We start from the raw sequence: 21801 nt of genomic DNA on the forward strand, positions 1-21801 counted from the left end.
GGCTCACTTTATTATGACGCCTCATGCTGGGCAGCTTGCAACAAAGATGTTTCAAAACAAAGTTCCAGATTCTCCCAGCCACCCCTTGCTTTTTCTGGCTCTGGCCAGAGACAGTGGATGAGGACACACTCTCAGGCTGCCCAGCGTGGGAGGACCTTCCAGTGTTGGACACACCCGGGGGGCAGCTGGTTCTCTCCGGGGCTCCAATCCTGCTGCTGCTGGAGGTGGATGTCCCAGTGCCACACTGGGGGCCTGGGCTGGGGGTGGCAGTCCTCGCCTCCAGGCTGGGTGGGGGACAGGCAGACTCACCGGTCTTCTGCCCTGCCTGCTGGTCTTCCTGCGGCTGCACATTTTTTCTCTGGTAGAGCCAACTGGTTTGCAGGGAGGACACCACAGGGCTTGGAGAAGGCTCAAGTTCACTGCCACTGAGGTCCCCGAAAGAGAAGGGCTTCACAGTTATGATGGAGACCCCCACCTTGGGTTTCACGGAGCTCACACTGCCTGTCCCAGTGTCCTGGATCTGGTCGCAAGTCAAGCCCGGAGTCCTCACCATTGTCACCTCCAGGTCCTCTGCACAGGGTGGCTGGAGTGGCTCCTTCTGGCCCATGTTTAACCAAGCATGTCTCATGAGGTCAGGTAAGGTGCCTCTGTCACTGGGGCTGAGGGCAATCATTTTTTGTAATAGATCCCTTATCTCTAAAGACAGATAAGGTGGGATGGGGTATTGCCCTTGTAGGATTTGCTTCCGCAGCTCCTGGAAGTCTTTTCCCACAAAGGGCCGGGACCCAGTTACCATGGTGTACAGCACTACTCCCAAGCTCCACACGTCCACCGCAGGGCCGCTGTAGCTCTGCCCCAGGAAGAGTTCCGGGGCAGCATAAGGGGCTGTGCCGCAGATCGTGTCCAGTAGGCCAGTGTCATCACACTTGTTGCTGAGGCCAAAGTCTGTAAGTTTAATATTCATGTTGGAATCAAAGAGGAGGTTCAGTGGCTTCAGGTCCCGATGCACGATGCCCCTCTGGTGGCAGTGCTGCAGGGCGGAGAGCAGCTGCTGGAACGGGCCACGGGCCTGCGCCTCTGTCATACGGCCATGGATCTTCAAATAGCGGTACATGTCCCCCCCACTGAGGTACTCCATCACCAGGATAAATGCCTCCTCTGTGTCAATCGTCCACAGCAGTTTTACAATATTGGGGTGATTCAGAGCCTTCATACCGCACACTTCCCGGAAAAGTGCCTGGACACTTGAGAAGCTCTGACGCCTTTTCTTAATCACCTTGAGAGCCACCTGTGTCCCGGTCAGAATGTGCCGGGCCAACTTCACTTTACCGAAGGTGCCTTCACCAATGGTGTGGAGGATCTCGAAGTCATCAATATGAGCCGCCTTGCCAGCAGATTTGGCTGTGAGGCCCTGCATCCTGGTGACCTGCTAACTACACTGACTGACAGCACTACCGAGCAACGCTAACTACGCTAACTAACAATGCTAACTGTACTAACAGGGCTAAGTATGCTGTCTCTACTAACAACGCTAACTACGCTAACTGTACCAACAGCGCTAACTAGTACTAACTACACTAACTATGCTAATCAAGTATTAACTATACCAACAATACTCACTATGCTAACTGTAGAAAGAAAAATGAGACAAATAAAAAAGAGTAGAGAAAAGAGAAACGAAAATCAACAAAATGGCAGAAACAAGGAAAACACAAGCTAACTGTAGGTCCAAGGCCGTCAGGTCACCAAAAGCAGCTTCCTGGGCTCTAAGGACCAAAAACCTGGGCCCACCTTTCTCTTTTATAGGGCTTTGTGAAGTACATCACAGTGGTGCATTCTGAGGTCAGAGCAAGAAATGGACCCATCACCGCTGGGGATAAACCACAGGGGTTTTCTCACTTTTTGAGTTCAAGGCCCCTTTACACTTAGGAAAAAGGATCCCAAAGAAATTTTTCTTTACGTGTGTTATTAGATATTGGTATTCACTTTGTTATAAATTAAAATCTGTAGGATACTTCAGTGGCCTTTTTATTTCTAGTTTGAAAATGGGTAATAATTTTAAAGACCTCATAATGTCTACACTTGAAATATTCAATTCCTTTTCCTTAAATTCTGGTCTCAAAATAACGTTACAACTTAACTGACTTCACGATACTATACAAAATGTTCTGTTGCATAAGACACGATAAGGTACATTAGGAAAGTCTATGAAGCTGAGAGAAGATTTCCCAGGAAGGTAGGTCATGATCAGATTTCTCATTAGGAGCCTCGGAGGCCAGATGGCATGGCTCAATGTACTTGAAGTGTTGAAGGAAAGAAACCGTCAACCAAAAATCCTATATCTAGCAAAACTTTCCTTCGAAAATGAGGGAGATTGTGACCACCTAGAGGGGTGGGATAGGGAGGGTGGGAGGAAGGGAGACGCAAGAGGGAAGAGATTTGGGAACATATGTATATGTATAAGTGATTCACTTTGTTATAAAGCAGAAACTAACACACCATTGTAAAGCAATTATACTCCAATAAAGATGTTTAAAAAAAAAAAAAAAAAGAAAATGAGGGAGAAATCAAGACATTCCCAGTTAATCAAGAGTTAAGAGAGTTCTTAACCACCAGACCTGCCTGCCACAGGGAGTTCTTCAGGTTGGAGTCGAGGACCCTGGATAGTAACTCAAAGCCTTATGAAGAAATAAAGACCTCTGGTACAAGTAGATAGACGGGTGATGAGAAAAGCTAGTACTATTGTAGCTTTGGTTTGTAGCTCCACTTTTTGTTTTCTGTTTGATTTAAGAGACTAATATATAATAAAACACACACACATACAAATCATAAAAAAAAAAAAAAGAGTGACCCCATTTTGTCCACACTCTAGTTTGCACTCAGGCCGGTTTGTGGAACCACCCAAGCCACAAAGTGACCTGTGTTCTCCCTGGTGGGGCCGGTGCTCAGGAGACCTTGTAGCCAAGAGATAACATTCTCTCAAATATTTATCAGGCCCTGCCCTCGGAACTGGGTGGCAAGAAACCTCCACTGAGGGAGAGCTCTAATGAACCGACACGGGGGATCCCTGAGGCTGCACCCAGGTCACGGGCATAGGTGTGGTGGTTGACTGGTGATGTCTGCAGGGGGAGGGCAGAAGCTCTGGGGCCTAAATGCAGAAGGGCCTCACCTGATGTGATGGCGGTATCCCTCCTTAAGTTCTCGGCCTCGTTCTTCAGGGATGTGATTTCTAAGTTTCTCTCAGACAGGGTCTGGCATAGCACCTGGCTGTAGCCTTGCTGTAGGGCACTGATCTGTGGAAGGAGGCAACACACAGTCAGAGGGGGCCAGCCAGGCCTGCAGGACATGCCGGTACTTCTCCAACGTTGGGCAAAGAGTCGGGTTGATCTTGGGTCGGGGCGTTGGGGAAACCAAGCTTTTCAGTTATAACTAATGGAAGGGGAGGGAGGGGGCCTGTTCCTTCAGTGACCACCATGTCATAGGTCATCGAGACACGAACCTTATCTTTGTGGCCACCCAGGGGCTCAGGTGCCACTGTCTTCCTATGACCTGCGGATTTTCAGCCATAAATAGACCAGCTGTTGGTTCCAGATCATCCAGCAGTGACTGGATGCACAGCAAAGTTCAAGAGACGGGAGCAGGTTATAAACTGAATTCCCTCTAATGATAACAGTGGGTAGTTTATACCTCACAGAGCACTCCAGAGTTTACAAAGCCCGTTCACACATGCTACACTGATACTCCTCACAGCGTTGCTGAAGCCTGATGTTCCCATTAACGTTCCCATCTTGCAAGGGGGCAGGTTGAGACTCAGAGAGGCGAGGTCCCTTGCTCGGGATCGTGCGGCTGGTCAGAGGTGGAGTAGGATTCAAACCCAGTCTTTAGCTGCCTGGTTCCTCCTTCCCAGGCGGCTCTGGGAAGGGGCATGAGAAGTCAGAGGCTGTAAAGCATGGCACGGGCTCGGGAGCCGGACTGTGGCCTTCAAGTCCTGTCTCTGCCACTTACGGGCTTTGTGAACACAAGGAGGACACCGTATTCTGTTTCCTTTTTTCCAGTCTGTACGCGGGGTGATGGTAGTCCCAATCTGATGGGATTGTTAGAAGTTATTTTAATAAGTTAGCATGTGTACAAGCGCTCAGATCATGCCTGGCACATGGCACAGGGGAATGAACCGTGACGGTCCTCTCCTCTGACTACCCACGGGGTGCTTTAGCTTCAGCTTCCCTCGTCTGTCTCTGGGGAAGGTAGTTGGTAATCTTCATGTGTGCATTTGGAAGCCTTGCCAGGCTCACTTAAACACCAGTGTGGTTGTTATTAAGAGGAAATACCGGAATCGTGGGTGGGATGACCACAGGCCGGCTCTATCTAACGCTGCTGTGGGCACCCTCTAAGTCCATGGCTCAGAGCCCCCTCGAGGGCGGGCCCCCCTCCAGGGGTCTAGGTCTACACGTGGGGCGCGGAAGGCTCTCCATCAAAGGCAACGTTGGTAAGAGCCCGAAAGTAGCTGCCAGGCCTCGGCCTCCGCAGAGCAGGTACCCGAGAGGCTGGGAAAGAGAGCTGGGCCCGGAACCCCCTCCCTCTCGGTCTGATGTGGCCAGACTGCTTGTTCTGAGTGGTCAGGTCTTTCCCACCTCAAGGTGCACTGTGGGCCTTTGCCCCGTGATTTTTCAGATGTCAGGCCTCAGTACTCCCACAGGGACACGTTTATTGGGGCATAAATGCCACGCAGTCCGTAGACAGGACAAGAGTTAGCTTGTTTTGATAGATCAAAATGGAAGTGACAAGGAGAAGGGTGCAATTTCTTTTCTTTTTTTAAACATAAATTTAGTTATTTTATTTATTTATTTTTGGCTGCGTTGGGTCTTTGTTGTGGTGCACAGCCTTCTCACTGCAGTGCCTTCTCTTGTTGCAGAGCATGGGCTCTAGGCGCACGGGCTTCAGTAGTTGTGGCGCACGGGCTTAGTTGCTCCGCGGCACGTGGGATCTTCCCGGACCAGGGCTCGAGCCTGTGTCCCCTGCATTGGCAGGCGGATTCCTAACCACTGCGCCACCAGGGAAGTCCCGGGTGCAATTTCTTTGTTCTCCTAAGGTAAGTTTGCCAGATATAGGGGAGGAAAAAAGGATGTTCACTTAAAATAGGATTTCAGATAATGACTAATATTTTAGTGCAAGTGTGTCCCATGCAATATTTGGGACGCACACTAAAACGAAATTCTAAAATTCAAATTTAACTGGGTGTCCTTACTTTATCTGGTAACCCCACCCTAAGAGAGTTCCTAAACTTCAGTCATTCATATACCACTTTCACTATTTTTCCCATGTCTCTTGGCTAGCCCCACTATAATTTCTTAGCATTTTTCGTAGAAGCAGCTCCCTTTTTAAACTTAAAAACGTGCATTAAATTAAAAATAACTGTTATAAGAGTAAATAGAGACTCAGTATCTTAAATAAAAATAATCCCCCCAAAAGAAGAAATACAGGAATTTCCCTGTTTACCATCAGACCAGGTTGCGGGCATCACATTAAAAAAAAAAAAAAAAAAGATTGCGGGGAGGGGGTGGGCATGCCCAGGTAATGGGGTTCGGGCGTGGTGACCTGGCCACCAGATGGCGCTCACAGCCTTTGGTCTTGGTTTGTGTCCTTGGAAATCTTGTCATTATTACTCTGGTAGAATTAACAGAAGCGTCAAGGTCTCACAAGTTTTCTGACTCGTTTCCTGTACCATCATGGTTCAGAGTCTATGACAGTTGGGGCAGTTACACTTACTATTTCCCTGGGGCACCTGAGACACTATGGGGGGGGGTCTATGCTAGGAGTTGTGGGGACACAGGCCACTCTGCCCCCCACTCTCCCCAAGGCTATACTTTTGCATGTTTGTGCTTTGGAAACTTTGAGTAAAAAAATTCTTTCACATCTTACTTTTCTCTGTTGGGGGGACATACAACTTTTCCATAAAAGATCCTTGGAACACTGAAAGTGTTTGTAAGTTCTTCTCAGCTTAATGCTTTTATTTGCATGATACCAGAGGCAGAACACACAGAGACAAACTTCTAGAAGGGAAAACATACATTCCCCTCTAAGACTCCAGTGCTTATGACAGATTTAAAATATTTCAATCTAAGTGTCAGTGTTTTAGGATTTCGGATTGCTGGAAAACTCCAAGAGTCTTCAAACCTCTTCGATACTTTTACTACCAAAATAAATATCCATATTGTTTGTAATTGGCATAAATTCCAAGATGTTTAATGTCTGTTAAGCTGTGTAATAAAATGGGCACTGAATCATAAGAAAGTTAATAGTGCTAGGAGGAGTGATTGTTTCAAGATAATAATTTGGCTTCTAATTAGCACAGGCGTATAAGAGCACATGGAGGTAAGAATTTTCTAGTGATATTGTAGCGGATCGAAGATCTTTGAGAGCAAATCATTATGCACACACCTTTGGGGACCAGGGAAAACACATAAAGTAATCAGAACAATAAATCAACCTGCCACGTGGCTTACACTTCTGGTGGAATGCTCTGCAGGCAGTAGAATAGTTAAGAAACTAAAATGTCAGTGGATGAAACTCGATTTGAGTTCAAACCAGGGGAGCCTCTGGTTCATATATGCCTTGTTATAAAATATTCTCCTTCAGTTATAAGTGAAGCTCCAGCGGTAGGGGAGGAAACAGCATGATGCATCAGTGTAATTATTTCTAGATAATTTCTTTGTAAAAAAACATTTTTTTCCCCCAGATATCGGCAGCCGCTTTAAATAATACTCAAATTGTGACCTGCTGATACTCAAAGATATGTGGAAATTATATAATAGTATATGTCAAATATATTTCAGTTAAAAAAAAAAGGTATGTGGGGATTTCCGTGGTGGTCCAGTGGTTAGGACTCCGTGCTTCCACTGCTGGGGGCCTGGGTTTGATCCCTGGTTGGGGAACTAAGATCCTGCAAGCCACGTGGTATAGCAGAAAAAAAAAGGTATGTGGGAATAATTCAGCCTCATCCATGTACCTGAAAAAGACATGTCATTTGCTCAGGAAAGCTCTGAAATGGGAGAATAACTGAAAGGAATATTTCAGCAAAATTGGGTTCAGTTCAAGAAAAAGATGCTCATTAACGTGTCAGCTACATGTCAAGGTAGCTGTTTGCACTAATAATTCCTATAGGACCTGTTACTTTCTTTGGTTTTTCAAAACCAGGTTCGAAGGAGAGTCATTAGTTCGTTTAAATATTAGAGCATGTATTTGTTTACTTGTTTATTCTGTCTCCCTCACTAGAGCATAACAGGGGGAAGGATCATGTCTGTCTTGTTCTCTGCTGATTTCTCAGAGCCTGGAAGAGGGCATGGCACAGGATAGGCCCCCCAAAATATTTATTTGAATGAATGGACGGATGGATGGATGGATGAATAAAGAACAAACAAACAGACACGGTCCTAACAGAGTTCTAGAAGGTTACTGGGCCCAACCTTTGCCTTCATGGAGCTTACAGTTTCCTGCTAGAATCTCCTAGGTTCACCATGCACAATCTGCGTCCTTTCTAGAGCACCATTTCTAGGACTGAGACTGTGTACCTAGAATCGGTTACAGAAGGGAAAGACAGTAAACAGAGAACAAGAGAACCAAGGCCCCCAAGCACTGACTATGTTTTTTTTTTTTCTCTCTCTTTTTAAAAAATGTTTATTTATTTATTTATTTCTTATTAGTCACCCATTTTATACACATCAGTGTATACATGTCAATCCCAATCTCCCAATTCATCACACCACCATCCCCACCCCCTGCCGCTTTCCCCCCTTGGTGTACATACGTTTGTTCTCTACATCTGTGTCTCAATTTCTGCTCTGCAAACTGGTTCATCTGTATGATTTTTCTAGGTTCCACATATATGCGTTAATATACGATATTTGTTCTTCTCTTTCTTACTTCATTCTGTATGACAGTCTCTAGATGCATCCACGTCTCTACAAATGACCCAATTTTGTTCCTTTTTATGGCTGAGTAATATTCCATTGTATATATGTACCACATCTTCTGTATCCATTTGTCTGTCGATGGGCATTTAGGTTGCTTCCATGCCCTGGCTATTGTAAATAGTACTGCAATGAACATTGGGGTGCATGTGTCTTTTTGAATTATGGTTTTCTCTGGGTATATGCCCAGTTGTGGGATTGCTGGGTCATATGGTAGCTCTATTTTTAGTTTTTTAAGAAACCTCCATACTGTTCTCCATAGTGGCTGTTATCAATTTACATTCCCACCAACAGTGCAAGAGGGTTCCCTTTTCTCCACACCCTCTCCAGCATTTGTTGTTTGTAGATTTTCTGATGATGCCCATTCTAACTGGTGTGAGGTGATACCTCATTGTAGTTTTGATTTGCATTTCTCTAATAATTAATGATGTTGAGCAGCTTTTCATGTGCTTCTTGGCCATCGGTATGTCTTCTTTGGAGAAATGTCTATTTAGGTCTTCTGCCCATTTTTGGATTGGGTTGTTTGTTTTTTTAATATTGAGCTGAATGAGCTGTTTATATATTTTGGAGATTAATCCTTTGTCAGTTGCTTCCTTTGCAAATATTTTCTCCCATTCTGAGGGTTGTCTTTTCGTCTTGTTTATGGTTTCCTTTGCTGTGCAAAAGCTTTGAAGTTTCATTAGGTCCCATTTGTTTATTTTTGTATTTATTTCCATTACTCTAGGAGGTGGATCAAAAAATATCTTGCTGTGATTTATGTCAAAGAGTGTTCTTCCTATGTTTTCCTCTAAGAGTTTTATAGTGTCCGGTCTTACATTTAGGTCTCGAATCCATTTTGAGTTTCTTTTTGTGTATGGTGTTAGGGAGTGTTCTAATTTCATTCTTTAACATGTAGCTGTCCAGTTTTCCCAGCACCACTTATTGAAGAGACTGTCTTTTCTCCACTGTATATCCTTGCCTCCTTTGTCATAGATTAGTTGACCATAGATGCGTGGGTTTATCTCTGGGCTTTCTATCCTGTTCCATTGATCTGTATTTCTGTTTTTGTGCCAGTACCACATTGTCTTGATTACTGTGGCTTTGTAGTATCGTCTGAAGTCAGGGAGTCTGATTCCTCCCGCTCTGCTTTTTTCCCTCAAGACTGCTTTGGCTATTCGGGGTCTTTTGCGTCTCCACACAAATTTTAAGATTTTTTGTTCTAGTTCTGTAAAAAATGCCATTGGTAATTTGATAGGGATTGCATTGAATCTGTAGATTGCTTTGGGTAGTATAGTCATTTTCACAATATTGATTCTTCCAATCCAAGAACATGGTATATCTCTCCATTTGTTGGTATCATCTTTAATTTCTTTCATCAGTGTCTTACAGTTTTCTGCATACAGGTCTTTTGTCTCCCTAGGTAGGTTTATTCCTAGGTATTTTATTTTTTTGTTGCAATGGTAAATGGGAGTGTTTCCTTAATATCTCTTTCAGATTTTTCATCATTAGTGTATAGGAATGCAAGAGATTTCTGTGCATTAATTTTTTATCCTGCAACTTTACTAAGTTCATTGATTAGCTCTAGTAGTTTTCTGGTGGCATCTTTAGAATTCTCTCTGTATAGTATCCTGTCATCTGCAAACAGTGACAGTGTTACTTCTTCTTTTCCAATTTGTATTCCTTTTAATTCTTTTTCTCCTCTGATTGCCGTGGCTAGGACTTCCAAAACTATGTTGAATAATAGTGGTGAGAGTGGACGTCCTTGTGTTGTTCCTGATCTTAGAGGAAATGCTTTCAGTTTTTCACCATTGAGAATGATGTTTGCTGTGGGTTTGTCATATATGGCCTTTATTATGTTGAAGTAGGTTCCCTCTATGCCCACTTTCTGGAGAGTTTTTATCATAAATCAGTGTTGAATTTTGTCAAAAGCTTTTTCTGCATCCATTGAGATGATCATATGGTTTTTCTTTTGCAATTTGTTAATATGGTGTATCACATTGACTGATTTGCGTACATTGAAGAATCCTTGCATCTCTGGGATAAATCCCACTTGATCATGGTGTATGATCCTTTTAATGTGTTGTTGGATTCTGTTTGCTAGTATTTTGTTGAGGATTTTTGCATCTATATTCATCAGTGATATTGGTCTGTAATTTTCTTTTTTTGTAGTATCTTTGTCTGGTTTTGGTATCAGGGTGATGGTGGCCTCAGAGAATGAGTTTGGGAGTTTTCCTTCCTCTGCAATTTTTTGGAAGAGTTTGAGAAGGATGGGTTTTAGCTCTTCTCTAAATGTTTGATAGAATTCACCTGTGAAGTCTTCTGGTCCTGGACTTTTGTTTGTTGGAAGATTTTTAATCACAGGTTCAATTTCATTACTTGTGATTGGTCTGTTCATATTTTCTCTTTCTTCCTGGTTCAGTCTTTAAAGGTTATACCTTTCTAAGAATTTGTCCATTTCTTCCAGGTTGTCCATGTTATTGGCATAGAGTTGCTTGTAGTAGTCTCTTAGGATGCTTTGTATTTCTGCGGTGTCTGTTGTAACTTCTCCTTTTTCATTTCTCATTTTATTGATTTGAGTCCTCTCCCTCTTTTTCTTGATGAGTCTGGCTAATGGTTTATCAATTTTGTTTAACTTCTCAAAGAACCAGCTTTTAGTTTTATTGATCTTTGCTATTGTTTTCTTTGTTTCTATTTCATTTATTTCTGCTCTGATCTTTATGATTTCTTTCCTTCTGCTAACTTTGGGTTTTGTTTGTTCTTCGTTCTCTAGTTCCTTTAGGCGTAACGTTAGATTGTTTATTTGAGATTTTTCTTGTTTCTTGAGGTAGGCTTGTATAGCTATAAACTTCCCTCTTAGAACTGCTGTTGCTGCATCCCATAGGTTTTGGATCGTCGTGTTTTCATTGTCATTTGTCTCTAGGTATTTTTTTATTTCCTCTTTGATTTCTTCAGTGATCTCTTGGTTATTTAGTAACGTACTGTTTAGCCTCCATGTGTTTGTGTTTTTTACAGTTTTTTCCCTGTAATTAATTTCTAATCTCATAGCGTTGTGGTCAGAAAAGATGCTTGGTATGATTTTAATTTTCTTAAATTTACTGAGGCTTGATTTGTGACCCAAGATATGATCTATCCTGGAGAATGTTCCGTGCGCACTTGAGAAGAAAGTGTAATCTGCTCTTTTTGGATGGAATGTCCTACAAATATCAATTAAATCTATTTGGTCTATCGTGTCATTTAAAGCTTGTGTTTCCTTATTAGTTTTCTGTTTTGATGATCTGTCCATTGGTGTAAGTGAGGTGTTAAAGTCCCCCACTATTATTGCCTTACTGTCGATTTCCTCTTTTAGAGCTGTTAGCAGTTACCTTATGTATTGAGGTGCTCCTATGTTGAGTGCAAATATATTTATAATTGTTATATCTTCTTCAAGGATTGATCCCTTGATCATTACATAGTGTCCTTCCTTGTCTCTTGTAACATTCTTTATTTTAAAGTCTATTTTATCTGATATGAGTATAGCTACTCCAGCTTTCTTTTGATTTCCATTTGCATGGAATATCTTTTTCCATCCCCTCACTTTCAGTCTGTATGTGTCCCTAGGTCTGAAGTGGGTCTCTTGTAGACAGCATATATATGGGTCTTGTTTTTGTATCCATTCAGCAAGCCTGTGTCTTTTGGTTGGAGCATTTAATCCATTCACGTTTAAGGTAATTATCGATATGTATGTTCCTATGACCATTTTCTTAATTGTTTTGGGGGTTTTTTTTGTAGGTCCTTTTCTTCTCTTGTGTTTCCCACTTAGAGAAGTTCCTTTAGCATTGGTTGTAGAGCTGGTTTGGTGGTGCTGAATTCTCTTAGCTTTTGCTTGTCTGTAAAGCTTTTGATTTCTCCATCGAATCTGAATGAGATCCTTGCCAGGTAGAGTAATCTTGGTTGTAGGTTCTTCCCTTTCATCACTTTTAGTATATCATCCACCCCCTTCTGGCTTGTAGAGTTTCTGCTGAGAAATCAGCTGTTAACCTCATGGGAGTTCCCTTGTATGTTATTTGTCGTTTTTCCCTTGCTGCTTTCAATAATTTTTCTTTGTCTTTAATTTTTGCCAATTGATTACTATGTGTCTCGACGTGTTTCTCCTTGGGTTTCTCCTGTATGGGACTCTGTGCTTCCTGGACTTGGGTGGCTATTTCCTTTCCGATGTTAGGGAAGTTTTCGACTATAATCTCTTCAAATATTTTCTCTGGTCCTTTCTCTCTCTCTTCTCCTTCTGGGACCCCTATAATGCGAACGTTGTTGCGTTTAATGTTGTCCCAGAGGTCTCTTAGGCTGTCTTCATTTCTTTTCATTCTTTTTTCTTTATTCTGTTCCACAGCAGTGATTTCCACCATTCTGTCTTCCAGGTCACTTATCTGTTCTTTTGCCTCAGTTATTCTATTGATTCCTTCTAGTGTATTTTTCATTTCAGTTATTGTATTGTTCATCTCTGTTTGTTTGTTCTTTAATTCTTCTAGGTCTTTGTTAATCATTTCTTGCATCTTCTCAATCTTTGCCTCCATTCTTATTCCGAGGTCCTGGATCATCTTCACTATCATTATTCTGAATTCTTTTTCTGGAAGGTTGCCTATCTCCACTTCATTTAGTTGTTTTTCTGGGGTTTTATCTTGTTCCTTCATCTAGTACATAGCCCTCTGCCTTTTCATCTTGTCTTTCTGTGAATGTGGTTTTTGTTCTGCAGGCTGCAGGACTGTAGTTTTTCTTGCTTCTGTTGTCTGCCCTCTGGTGGATGAGGCTATCTAAGAGGCTTGTGGAAGTTTCCTGATGGGAGGGACTGGTGGTGAGTAGAGCTGGCTGTTGCTCTGGTGTGCAGAGCTCAGTAAAACTTTAATCTGCTTGTCTGCTGATGGGTGGGTCTGGGTTCCCTCCCTGTTGGTTGTTTGGCCTGAGACAACCCAGCACTGGAGCCTACCCAGGCTCTTTGGTGGGGCTAATGGCAGACTCTGGGAGGGCTCACGCCAAGGAGTACTTCCCAGAACTTCTGCTGCCAGTGTCCTTGTCCCTTGGTGAGCCACAGCTGCCCCCGCCTCTGCAGGAGACCCTCCAACACTAGCAGGTGGGTCTGGTTCAGTCTCCTATGGGGTCACTGCTCCTTCCCCTGGGTCCCGATGCGCACACTATTTTGTGTGTGTCCTGCAAGAGTGGAATCTCTGTTTCCCCCAGTCTTGCCGAAGTCCTGCAATCAAATCCCGCTAGCCTTCAAAGTCTCATTCTCTAGGAATTCCTCCTCCCGTTGCCAGACCCCCAGGTTGGGAAGCCTGAAGTGTGGCTCAGAACCTCCACTCCAGTGGGTGGACTTCTGTGGTATAAGTGTTCTCCAGTTTGTGAGTCACCCACGCAGCAGTTATGGAATTTGATTTTATTGTGATAGCGCCCCTCCTACCATCTCATTGTGCCTTCTCCTTTGTCTTTGCATGTGGGGTATCTTTTTTGGTGAGTTCCAGTGTCTTCCTGTCGATGATTGTTCAGCAGTTAGTTGTGATTCTGGTGTTCTCGAAAGAGGGAGTGAGAGCATGTCCTTCTACTCTGCCATCTTGAACCAAATCTGACTATGGTTTTAAGCAGAATTATGCACTGAGGCCAAAATTCATCAATGACCAATTGCTTTTTTTATCAACTTTGTTGAGATATAATTTATGTACGAGATCAATGGCCAATTTTAAAGTAGTTCTTCAAAATTTAAAAACAAATTTTTTTTTTTTTGGATTTAGTTTCAGGAGAAAGGAAGTTGACTGGTAAATCCATACATTCTGGCTGGAGAATTTTTGGTGAAATTCCCTATAAATGAACCAGCAGCTACCTTCAGGGTTTGATAAAGTCCTCAGTGTTTGGAACACTGTGGGGTTCCTTCTCCCCATCTCCAGCTCTTTCTGGCTGGGTCCGGGTGGGTGTGAGAAGTGGTCACTGAAGCGACAGGAGTTGGGTGGAAATGCAAAGTGGGTGTGAAAGCATGAGGTGTACAAGGTGGCAGAGCTGAGCCCAAATCACATCACTGCCTCTCACTTGCTGTGCAAGCTCTAACAAGCTCCTGGGCATCTCTGAGCCTGCCTCAGTCTCCTCATCTGTAGAATGGCATGTGTCAGAAGACTGAGGTTTAAATAGCTAATGTGGGGACTTCCCTCATGGTGCAGTGGTTAAGACTCCGCCTGCCAATGCAGGGGATACGGGTTCGAGCCCTGGTCCAGGAAGATCCCACATGCCATGGAGCAACTAACCCCGTGGGCCACAGCTACTGAGCCTGCACTCTAGAGCCCAAGAGCCACAGCTAATGAAGCCCGCATGCTGCAACTACTGAAGCCTGCGCGCCTAGAGCCCATGCTCTGCAGCAAGAGAAGACACCGCAATGAGAAGCTCACGCACCGCAGCGAAGAGTAGCCCCTGCTCACTGCAACTAGAGAAAGCCCGTGCACAGCAACGAAGACCCAATGCAGCCATAAATAAATAAATTAAATAAATAAATAAATAAATAAGCTAATGCACCAAAAGCGCCTGCACCAGGGCCTGAACATGGTAGGCACTTAATCAAATCTAATTTTGTTCTTACAAGGCTAGGAACCTGCCAACCCTCCACTCCCTGGATCCGCAGTCTTCTCCACCATGCTACGCTGACTGCCCATTTCTAACTGCCCGGGTGGCTCCCCCCAGGCTCTACCTGAGAGCTGTCACCCTGTGTTGTGACTCCAAGGCCCCGACCCACTTGTCTCTGAGCCCTACCTGGTTTTTCAAGCTCTGGATCTCTCTCTGTTGGGCATCGTCCTCTTCATGCAGAACCTGAAACTTGGGCGGGATCACCCTCTCCTTCTGCCTGGAGGCGGCTGTTTCCGACAGCTTCTGGCTCAGGTTCGCCACTTCGTTCTGCAGGCTTGCTATCATGGTGTCTTTGTATTTGGATTCAAGTTCAAAATCTGAGAGACGGCTGACTTCTTTTCCCAGCAGCAGAATTATTTCATCCTGGGTGGAGGCCAGATGGGAAATTTACTAGGTGTGGGTCTGGGTGTAAGGCTGAGCCCATTTAAAGAAATACAGGAGAAATATGGTATCATTCTTTGGGAAGGTGAGGGCAGGCAGGGAGGGAAAAAGCAGACTTTCAAGGCTATCTCTGTCACTTGGAAAATTTCATAGAGACAAGAATTTGATTAAAATGATGTACTTGTATATAGACTCCTGTAATGGATATCTATACCTCACAGGTACGGAAACTTTCCTTTCCCTGAGAATTATACTTTCATATTAAGAACAACCATCCCACTTGGGAACTTTTGTTGCTAGAAAGTTTACTTATAATATTTTCATTTATAATATTCAGCCTAGCACACTAGGGACCTAGGAAAGGTAATTAGGAAAACAATATTCTGTTTGACCACATTCTGCCTATAATGAGGGTTATTTTTTTTAACTTAAAACATTCTGAAATATTTATTTTCCCTTTCCTCTCTTCTAGTACTTCCTGCCTCTTTTGGCTATTCATGTAAGAATTTTTTCCAGGTAACTGAATCTGGAAAGTAAATGAGACGGGGATGGTGATTTATTTGCGTGGGCTCATGTAAACTTTCGGCTGGAAAAACAAAATTGCTGGTAGACTTTACCCACAGGTATAATTAACACTGTCCTCTGTCTCTCCAGTGAAAAAGCTCTGCAGCCAAAGAATTTGTCAGGTTTTCCAAAAAAGGAAAAAAAATTCCCCCAAACTTCTCACCAGAAGTTATCAATAAAATGTCAGAAAAACTGAAGAAGAAGAAGAAAAATTCCCCAGAGGCCTTTTCCAAAGCAGCCACAGGAGGAGGTAAACGGGCAATTTCTAGGCCAGCTCATTCCCAGGGGAACCGTCCAGTGAGCCTCACGACCTGCTAGCTCTGTGACCTGGGGAAGGACAGGGTCTCGCTCATGAGAAAGCCTGTCTGACATTGCCAACTGCTGCCAGGGGCCTTCCTTTGGGTCCTTGTGAACGGTGGTGGCAAAATTTCAAGAGAGAGCATCAGACATATTCCCTACTCCCGGGCACTTTCCACTGTTTCACCCTGTTATGATCAGCCAGGTGCTTATTCATTTTTCATGCAACAAACATTCATCGGGCAGCAACTAAGTGCCAGGCCCCGTGCCAGTGCTGGAATGTAAGAAGTTTGCAGAGGGCAGCAGACAGCTGTGGGTTCTGCTTTCCTGGTGAGGGTCCCCTTGCCCTTCCTGGAGGCAGCGTTCCTCCTTCCATGTGGTCTGGGTAGGACTGTCAGTCATGTGCCCTGCTCATTCCTGTGCCACCTCCCCATGTGCATGTGGCCCAAGCTGGTCAATCAGAGATTTCACACATCGATTACAGAGGGAGAAGATCTTGTCTCCTTTTGGTTCATAAACTTTAAATATGTAGGCTTGTTTGCCTGAGTTTGTCTTTTCTAACACACAAAGCCAGCCTTATGTAGAAAGCCAGACTCTGAGGGAAACAGAGGGGAGAGATTGGTAGTGGGGAGGTGTTCTGATGACATCATTCAGGCTCCTGGATCTAGCCATGCGTGAAGCTAGTGGTCCTTTAAATTTTCCAATAAGGTGAGCTAATAAATGCTCCCCCTCAAGCTAATTTGTTTAATGTCACTTGAAGGAGTCCTGGCAAGTCAGAGTATAAATGGCTTATAAATAGAAAAAAATATTTCTATTATAAATAGAAAAACTTATAAATGGCTTATAAAAATCTTTCTATAAATCGAAAAAATTATAGTGGTTGCACTATATTTCCAAGTTAAAATTGAGGCAGGTTGAAAAATGGCTGCAAATACTTTGCAGCTTTGCCATCAGTCTATTTCCCCACCCTCTAGTGTGGGCTGGCCCCGTGACTTCCTTTAACCAACGGAATGGCGTGGAAGTGATGCTGTGTGATCTCCAGGTGAGTTCTTACAGGCTGTGCAGCTTCTGCTCTGGCCCCCTGGGAACCCTGAGACCACCGTGCTGTGATGAAAAACCACACGCAGAAAGGGGCCCACCAGTCCAGGCATCCTGGCTGAGGCCCCAGATGTGGGAAGGAGGCCATTGGAGACCACCGGCCTGGCCAAGCCACCGGCTGACTGAGGCCGCATGAGTGAGGCCAGGGGACGTGAGCAAAGGACCCTTCCAGGTCAACCCATAGATTCTGGGGAATAATGAATTGCTGTTTTAAGCCACTAAGTTTTGGGGTGGCTTGTTACACAGCGATAAATACAGAATCTGAGCGTGGCTTCTCGCCTTTCTGCAACATTTTTCAGAGTCTGGTCCCAGGACGCCTGAGTTGGAACCCCCTGCCTCCTGAAGTTTTGGATTTCCGTGTCTGACAAGACCCCCAGGTAGTTCTGCTCCTCGCAAACTCCGAGAATTGCTGCAGGAGCAGCCCCTGGCCCTTAAGGGAAGCGAGATATTATAGACTGCTTCTTTTAGAGTAACTTTCAGCTCGTGTCTAAGCAGGGAGAAATTGACCTGGGCCCTTTCCACGATGGCTTGAATCCACCTGTTCTGCTCGCATCCCTGCTTTAAACCTCTCTGGTTCTTTAACGAGTCTCTCTGCCCAGGCCTCCCTGACTTCAGTGCTCACTTCCTCCTGCTAGGAACGTGTTTTTGCATCACTGTTCCATCTCTCAAGGTTGACCACGTGATTACTGTGCGGGAGTTAGAAGTACCCGCTGAGAAGTCAACCAGACCTAGGTTTGAATCCTAACACTGCTCCTTGCGCTGGGCAACCTTCAACACATTACTTAACCTCTCTGAGCCTCAGTTTCCTCATCTGCAAAGTGAGAGTGATAAAATCTATTTTGAAGATGGTGAAGATTAACGAGCTAATAAATGTCAAGTGCACAGGACATGGCCCAGCACACAGTAGGTGCTCAGTACCTTGTAGTTGTAGATGTTATTTGGGATAAAATGAGCAGTGGCCAAACCTGGCTGAATGTCTTGGGAGGAAGAGGTGGTTTCTTGGAAGTAGGAAAAAGGGGCAGTCCTTGAGACACAGGAGAAGAGGCAGTGGCAATCTCTCCATGGTCCCTCTTGCTGCTGTAGCTCTGTCCTTCCCCGAGACCCCTCACCTTATCGTGCTGGGCCAGGTCCTGGTCCACAAAAATCTCTCTGGAGGACCCTGCCCCGGGAATTTCCTCGGCCACTGATTGTTCCGACAGCTCCACGGCGTTGGTCCACACTAACACACAAGGTCGACAGAGAATGCAGAGGAGACTGTGAGTTTCCCCAAAGTCTTAAAGAATATTTTCAGATTAACCTTCACATTCATGACACTTATGCAATGAAAGCATTACGGGAGTACTGGAAAGGGTAAGAGCCGCCTCATTTCTCTTCCCCAGCGTTAACTGCACTGATGCACTGTGATGTGTCTCTTTCCAGACTTTTCTCTATGCCGCATAAGAGCTGATGACCTTGGGCAAGTCATTTACTCTCTCTAGTTTCCACATATATAATTTAGGATCACTGATAGTCTCTGCTATAAAGGGCTATCTGGAGATTAAATAGAATAATGATATAGAGCAGGGGTTGGCAAACTATGGCCCTGCGGCCAAATCTGGCCTTCTGACTATTTTTGTAAATAAAGTTTTATTGCAACACAGCCACAGTGATTCATTTACATATCATTTATGGCTGCTTCCCAGCTACAAAGGCAGAGCTGAGTAGTTGCAGCAGAGACCATGTGACCCACAAATCCTAAAGTATTTACTATCTGGCTCTTTACAGGAAAAGTTTGCTGACCCCTGATGTAGAGCATTTAGCACTAAATGTTAGCTATAATTTTTTTATTGCAGTCATATCTTTTCAAAAAACAAAAATGGATTTATGTGACAGAGATTCTTCTCCAGCTTACTTTTCACCTAACAATATCAAAAACATCTTCCCATGTCAGTATTTGTAGCTGTGCTGGGTTCTTTTCAATGGTAGCGTTGTGGTCCACTGTACAAGTGTGCCAAACGTATTTAACTAGGATCCACTTGATAGACATTTCAGCTTTCCTAATTTTTTTCTTATTAACCCCAATATTACAAGGGCTGTTTATAGGACTTTCGGGGGGTATGGCATTATGTTTGGGGGCCCCACTCTGTATCACATCAGACATCTCGCAATTCACTCACATCAACACTGAATACATTTTTAATTTTTATTGGTGTAGAAACTTTTGTAAAGATTTCTATAATTCTGCTTGTGAGATCACTTGGGCCCAAGCAGCGTATTTTAAATTTCCAAGTGACTGTGGTTTCTGGACAGTCACTGCGCATTCTTATCTTCTTGTGAAGTGAGAAACTGAACAAATTGTTTTCAAAGGTGATGAAACTTTAATGAGTATTAACATTAATGATGAATGAAGCACGCACTGTCATGTTTGTGGACATTCATTCAATCACTTATTCATTTTGCTTCTGCATTTTTTATTTATGCATTTTAGAGTCAAAGATTCCTGCCCCCCAGCCAGGTCTCAAACCTGTTTGTGGACCCCAGAACCTCTAGTGGATACAGCTGATGGCCTGTGGTGCCCGGAGAACGCACGGCCTTGCGTGTTGAAGGAGCAGGCCTGGCCACGGTGTTTCCTGGGGCGCGAGGAACAGAAGGGCCTGGAACTTCAGCAGCTGCCCATTTTCTCTCCCTCCGCCTCCCCAGCTAGGTCCATGATTAGAAAACTTTTATTTGAAGCTCACTGCCCGCATCTGACCCTCTTGGATCCTGAGCAGCTAAGTCCTAACTGACTACAGCAGCAGTGCCTGATAGAGAAATAATGCGAGCTACAGAATGCAATGTTCAATTTTCTAGTAGTCGCGTTAAAAAGGTAAAAAGAAGAGATGAATTTTTTAATGATAAATTTTATTTAAACCAATACATTAAAAAATTATCATTTCAACACGTAATTGACAAAAAATATGGAGATATTTTATATTCTTTTTCTTTGAGGTATGAAGCCTTTGAAATCTGGGGTTTATTTTACACTGATGGCGCATCTCAATTTGGAAACTGAATTTTCAGCAGGAAGACTTGATCTGTTTTCAGATTCCACAAAAACTTAGAGTTGAAAAAGTCGATTCGCCAACTCAAAATGTTCCAGACAGACTTCGACCCTTTCAGTAACTGGATCAAGTATCAGTTTTTAAATTTAAATGAATTAAAGTTAAACGTTTGGTTCCTCAGTCGCACGGGCCACGTTTCAGACGCTCAGCAGCCACTGGGGCTGGTGCTGCCGTAGCAGAAAGCACAGAACCAGAACATTTTCCCCTTGTTCCCCTCCTTCCTGACCCAACACCTCCTTTCCTGCCAACATCTGTAACTGGGTTAGGAAAAAAAAAGGAATAGAGAAAAAAGATTTTTAAAAAATCCTCTTCTGGTGCAGGCTTGACTATAACATGCAGCCTAATTCTGGGGGGGTCCCTGTGGCGCATCAAGGATCGTCACAGGCCTGTGGCTTAGTTTCTAAATATTCAGCATAGTCTGTTTGATGCTATATGTGTGCCGGTCATTTAATTTTCAGGCTGGGGCGGTCAGCTGCCAGAATCTGCGGTCCCCAGGCCTGGTGTGGCCGGGCAGTATTACATCAGACAGGCTACTGTCCAGAGGCAGCTGTGACTCCTAAAGTTTTCCTGGTTAGCAAACTGAAGGCCAGAAATGGGTTCTTATTGGTAAAAGGGTGGCCTCTTACCTAGTATGCTGAATGCTAGAAATCGGCTCCCACTGGTCAAATGGAGGAAGGTACTTCCTGGCCTGTGTCCCCAGGCAGGGCCCTGGGGTCTGACCCTAACTGGGCCCCTGTCCAGTCTCAGCTTAGAGCTCTGGCGTCTGATGCCATCTCTAGGGGCGACTCCGGCTGCCTCTGCGACCCTGTCGTGGCTGTCTTGAGGGGCCCGTCCCTGCAAGATGATGGCCGGAGGGGGGACTTCATCAAACCTACAGAACAGGCTGATCGATGGGGTCCCTTTACTGGGGAAGGTGTGTTTACTGAAAGTCTTTGTGGGGCTAGAATTTGCTCTGAGACTCGCTTTCCTTACACCCAGGCAGGGAGGTGCTGGAGCAGTTACCCCTCACCCGCCCCAAACTTCTTTACCGGCTACTGTTATTTATCAAAAAGAACCTAAGGGCCGTGTATGACCAAACCGGCTTAACTCTAGCTGCTGGATCATTCGGAGATCCCAGTGGGGAGAACCCCCAGGGAGGGTCGGGAGGGCTGGGGCGGTGGGATGGCGGATACGGGGACACAGGCACTTTAAGAATTTTCGGGCATGAGCTGTTGGCCAAACGGCAGGGGAGTTACTTTAATATTTTAACAACCCCCAGCTGTCCTGGTGCTCTCCAATAACCACCAGTCTGCAGCAGGGGCAGTATGTGTGCACCTTAACTGTGTCTTTAAGACACTGCTACACATTGTAAGTTGTAAATAAAAGTTAAATAACAATCATGGTTAGGTAATAACTTAATTTTTAAATTTTAACATTTACTGAATGTTCGCTATGCACCAGGCGCCGTGCTCAGCACTTACAGGCAGGATCCGATTTCGTCTTCATAACAACCCAGTGAGAGAGGCATTATTATTCCCATCTCCATTTTATATGTGAGTGATATGAGACACAGAGATGTCAAGTCACCTGCTCAAGGACACACAGCTGGTAAGTGGTAGAGTCAAGGGATGAACCTAGGTTTGTTGGATTCACAGCCTATGCTTTTAACCACTATGCAGTCAATGTATTGAAGTGGGAAGATGTTTATGATATATTATTGAATTTTAAAAATCAGGTAGGGAATTCCTTGGCAGTCCAGTGGTTAGGATTCTGTGCTTCCACTGCAGGGGGCACAGGTTCCATCCCCGGCTGGGGAACAA

At 44.3% G+C, this 21801-nt stretch overlaps 1 protein-coding gene across 2 annotated transcripts in view; it reads right to left on the reverse strand.

Annotated features, from left to right (window-relative positions):
• Window positions 1-21801, reverse strand: part of LOC309639692 (forkhead-associated domain-containing protein 1-like) — a 79281-nt gene that overhangs the window by 8554 nt on the left and 48926 nt on the right. For both annotated transcript variants that reach the window (XM_082417241.1, XM_082417242.1), the window contains 3 exons: window positions 18032-18141; window positions 14709-14945; window positions 3170-3293 (listed from right to left, as the gene is read on the reverse strand). In XM_082417241.1, coding sequence (XP_082273367.1) covers window positions 3170-3293; window positions 14709-14945; window positions 18032-18141 — 471 coding nt within the window. The remainder of the gene's footprint in view (window positions 1-3169; window positions 3294-14708; window positions 14946-18031; window positions 18142-21801) is intronic.

The sequence above is a fragment of the Balaenoptera physalus genome, assembly GCF_965194825.1.
Source record: "Balaenoptera physalus genome assembly, chromosome: 1".
Classification (NCBI taxonomy): Eukaryota; Metazoa; Chordata; class Mammalia; order Artiodactyla; family Balaenopteridae; genus Balaenoptera; species Balaenoptera physalus.